This window comes from Impatiens glandulifera, chromosome 3 (assembly GCF_907164915.1).
Source record: "Impatiens glandulifera chromosome 3, dImpGla2.1, whole genome shotgun sequence".
Taxonomy (NCBI): domain Eukaryota; kingdom Viridiplantae; phylum Streptophyta; class Magnoliopsida; order Ericales; family Balsaminaceae; genus Impatiens; species Impatiens glandulifera.
Genome location: NC_061864.1, coordinates 30,110,477 through 30,115,386, shown reverse-complemented (window position 1 = coordinate 30,115,386; position 4,910 = coordinate 30,110,477). Strand labels below are relative to the sequence as shown.

General features: G+C 25.1%; 1 protein-coding gene across 1 annotated transcript; it reads right to left on the bottom strand.

The window, feature by feature from the left end:
* Nucleotides 1-1,170: 1,170 nt before the first annotated feature.
* Nucleotides 1,171-2,480, bottom strand: LOC124932760 (heavy metal-associated isoprenylated plant protein 7-like). Its single transcript, XM_047473440.1, has 3 exons — nt 2,164-2,480; nt 1,780-2,079; nt 1,171-1,697 (listed from the first exon to the last, which is right to left on the bottom strand). The coding sequence occupies exons 1-3, from the start codon at nt 2,378-2,380 to the stop codon at nt 1,252-1,254; spliced, it is 963 nt and encodes a 320-aa protein (XP_047329396.1). The 5' UTR covers nt 2,381-2,480; the 3' UTR covers nt 1,171-1,251.
* Between the last annotated feature and the right edge of the window lie 2,430 nt (nt 2,481-4,910).

Genomic DNA, 4,910 nt, shown 5'->3' with positions numbered 1-4,910 from the left:
TATTCAATTTATTTTGAAATTTATTGTCCAATCTTAACTTATTTAAATTTATAAAACCTTATTACTTATTTGAACAATTAATTAGATAACAAAGTCATGATAAATTATTTAAAATTTAAAATACTTTATAAATATGACTTCTCTCACATTATTTTATAAATCATATTTTTTAAATTATGAACTAAAATATATTAAACATTTTATTTTTAAATAATTTATATTAAAAATATTTTATCTAAATAATTTAATTTTCAATAACTCAAAACCAACTAAATTATTTTAAAATTATCAGGTTTTAAACTAGTCTAAATTACTCATATTTTTTTTCAAATTTATATTTTATAATAAAATATAAATATTAAATAATAAAAATACATTTTTATAATTAAACCGAATAATCTAATATTTTAATCAAACTTAACCACATTTTTCAAAATAAAATAAAAAAGCTTGTGACTGGGGACCCTTGTGACTGTGCCACTGAGCTTATCACCTCTGTCTAAATTCTTAAAGATAATAATATTTTATTATAAAATATGCTAACCATCACAATAATTAAAAAAAAAGTTCCATCCACAAAACAAAAATCCTACAGTTAAAAAATCCTTCACTAAATTTTATTACCATGTGATTTCCCCATTTTACCCTATTTTCACATAACAATTCATGCATTAGGGTTTTCATCACTAAACAGACATATGTGAGGGACTTCTCTCACATTATTTTATAAATCATATTTTTTAAATTATAAACTAAAATATATTAAACATTTTATTTTTAAAATATTTTATATTAAAATATTTTATCTAAATAATTTAATTTTCAATAATTCAAAACGAACTAAATTACTTTAAAATAATCAGGTTTTAAACTAGTCTAAATTCCTCATATTTTTTTCAAATTTATATTTTGTAATAAAATATAAAATATAAAATATAAATATTAAATAATAAAAATACATTTTTATAAATAAACTCAATCATCTAATCATTTAATCAAACTTAACCCCATTTTTTCAAAATAAAATAAAAATGTTTGTCACTGTGTCACTGAGCTTATCACATCTGTCTAAATTCTTGTAAATAATAATATTTTATTATAAAATAAGTTAACCATTACAGCAATTAAAAAAAAAGTTCCATCCACAAAAATAAAACACCCTACAGTAAAAAAAAAAAATCCATGAATAATTTACCAGCAAGACTTTACTAAATTTCGATATCATGTGATTTCCCCATTTTACCCTCATTTTCACATAACAGTACATGCATTAGGGTTCTCATCACTAAACATCTGAGAGGGGTAGTTTTGGTAAACATACCCTTCGTTAGGATACCTTTGGCTTTGAGTGTAAATTTGGTGAATCTGTGGATTATAGTAATAGAACTCGTTCTTCTTCATCTCCACCACCTTCACGGCGTCGCCGCCGCCGTCCTCTCCTCCTACCGGCGCCGGCGCCTCCTCACCGCCATCCTTCTTCTCCTTTGCAGCATCATCACCTCCCTTTTTCTCCTCTTTCCCTTCAGCCTTCTTCTCTTCCTTAGCTTTTTCTTCCTCTTTCTTCTCCGGTTCGTTCTTCAATATTACAGCTTGCTTACCGGTTCTCTTATACACATAATGTAGAAGCTTCTCAGGGACGAAAATACCCTTCACTGTAACCTGTGAGTTCCCAAGATCTGGCTCTACATTCTCCACTCCTGTCATTTAGATTCATAAAATTGAATTCTTTGAAGAAGAATCTATAGTGGGTTTAATTTAAAACTCTATTAAAGATTTTACCCTTCATTCTGAGTATTCTCTTTTTGATTTCTTGAGCACAGGCTTCACAATGCATGTTAACTTTGAGTACCACTTTAATCACCTCTTCTTTCTTTTCTTCTGGTTTGGAGGTTTCTTTTTCCTCTACCATCTTCGGTTCCTCCACCAGTGGAGGCGGCGCCGCCGCCGGAATCGGTGACAGGAGTTCTACTTTCCGGTGACTCTTCTTCTGAATCCTTTCGAAAACCTTGACCGGATCCGCTTTCTCCCCCTTAACTACCACCTTTTGATTCTTACAATCCGTGAAAACATAATCCACTCCTGTACATTGAACAACAAACCCATTAATAAAATGTCAAATCTAAGAAACCCCATAAATTAAAAATCGATTTCTCTAACTCTCACCTTCAAATCCCTTGAGACATCTTCGCACTTTCTTGGCGCATCCTTCACAATGCATATACACTTTCAGCACAATCTCTTGCGGTGGCGGCGGCGGAGTTGTGTCCTTCGATTCATCGGAATTCTTCTCTTCAGTGGCAGCCGGCTTGTCTGATTTGGTTTCTACTTCTTGTTTGGGTTCTTCTGGTTTGATGACATCTTCAACTTTCTTCTCCTCCATGTTCTTCTCCTCTGATTTCTTTAATTTCTAGAGAGAGAAACAAGAAAATGGAAGAAATCTGAAATATTTAGAAAAGCATAAATGAAAAAGATTAAGGATTTGAAGAGATGAGCTGAGACCACCTTCTATCCCCGTTTGTACTTTTCTTCCTGTCCCAAAAGCTTTGCAGTGTATAATTTACTATTGTTTCTTCCTTATTCCCTCCTCTGGTTTTATTGAGCCGGAAGTTGATGGAATCCCACTGTTATTTTTTTTATTTTATAGTCCTTGAGTCATGTTTGATTTAACCAATACTGCAAATAAATGACCATTAACTAATAGACAGTAATTGTTCTTGTTAATTAACCAAATCAAACATGCCATGAACATCTCTCATTGGTGGTGGCCCCCACAAATTTACTAGGTCATAACTATTAAACGAATCAAATAATCACTTTTGACAGGAGTCTATGGGATAGTATTTACAATTAATATTATAATCAATTTTAATCATTTTTAAATTGAAAAAAGTGATTTAATTTTTGATTAGTGTGGAAGTTGTGATTGAAATAAAAAAAAAATTGAGTAAAAAGTTAATTTAAATGGAAAAAAGTGATTTTATTTTAAAATAAATTATAAATTTTGTTCAAAAATAAATTAGTCAATAATTTTTGTTTGTTTTAATAACTTCTTTTTATAATTTTTTACACTTTTAAAAAAAATATTAGATATTAAAATAGTTAAACTTGACTAAATTGGACGGTTACCAAGTAAAGCACAACATAAATTTTACTTAAAAGTATCTCAAATACCACTATTAAGAGAATAAAGATATCATGTTTAATATTTAAGAAAACACATTAAATTAAAGTGGTCTCATGATTTTTAAATTAAAAATAAAAATACATTGTTTAATTTGAAATATTTTAAGTAATTTTTTTCATTTTATAAAATCAATGAAGTCTAAGTATACCAATCTAAATTAAAAAAAAAATGGTTTATATTTGTTAGAAACATGCATCAAATCAATTATTTGTAAATAATAAATTGTTTATTCAACTTCAATGAAAGAGACCTTACACTTTGCCACTATTTTGTTGTACTCCATTTGTTTTTTTGTTAATTAAAATAGAAACATTTTACATTAAGTTAAAATATTTTAAATAGATATAGTTTTAAAATTCAATTTTACAGTTTTAGTTTTACTAAATTTATCTATTTCATATAGTTGTTGATTGAAATTTAGTCATCAAATGAAATTTCAAATTTAATTTTAAAATTTTATGATTTTAATAAGTTTTATTTAAGTAACTCTTACGCTAGTTAAATTTATAGAATTTTAAATTTATAAAGATAAAATTTTACAAATCTATAAATAATTTCGATTTTACAATTTAATTATTTATATAAATAATAATATATACATAATATACTTGTAAAATAAACTCTTATTATTTTAAATAAAATTTGTATCTTAAATTTAATAACAAGATAAGTAAACTTATCATTTTGACTAATGTATTCAAATTTATTTAATTATATTTTTTTATACCAAATACAAAACTTCATGTCAATCGTTACTATTTTTTCATTATAATAATTAATTGTGTCAACATAATGATTATAACAAAATAGTATTTGTTTTTTAAATTTGCTAGTTCCTATAAATGTTGGTATAAAAAATATAGATAACTTCCTTTTGTAATTCGTAACTTATTTAATATTAAGTTTAAAATTCAACTAAAATAATTTTCTGATCTAACTTGAAATTTTTACCCAAAATATTTACAGAATTTTGAATTAGAAAGCTTGGTCACATTATATGTGCCAAGTAAGAGTAATCAAGTGACACTATTTAAGTAAACTAACATATTTTCTTATAACTTAATTTAAGACATTTATTTTTCATTAAAAAAGTTATCATACTTATTATGATTATTTTTTTTTAATTATTTAATAACTTAATTTATTAACTAGAATACTTTTATTTTATTTTTATAAAAATTAATTTTTAAATAAAAATATATAATAATAATTAAACAAATTAAAAACTCAAAATCACTCTTTTTTTTCATCAAATATATATTTTTTAAATATAATAAAATCTCAAAAAACTCCACATTAAGGGCTCGTTTGATCTTTGGTTATTAAGATAAAATTAAGTTTTTATCTCAAAATTCAATAATCATATCACATATTTAATTAATTTATTTATCTTTTAAAATACCAAAATTATTACTTAACTTTTTTAATATAAATTAATTATTAAATAAAAATGTAGAGGGATAAAAAATAATTTGGTAAAAGTAAAATAAAAACAAGTTTTTTTATACTTTTAATCAAACAAAAGTTTTTTTTTATGAAAAAACTGAAAAAAAAAATCAACCTCAAACAAGCCTTTAGTAAACCTAAATATTTGGAAAAACTTGTATTAAAAAAAAAATAACAGTTAAACATACATAATCTAGGTTTGTTTTGTTTCTGAATCAATTGGGTCTTAGACTCTTAGTTAGTTTGGAATCCATTTTTTGAACAAAATTTAGTTTATAAT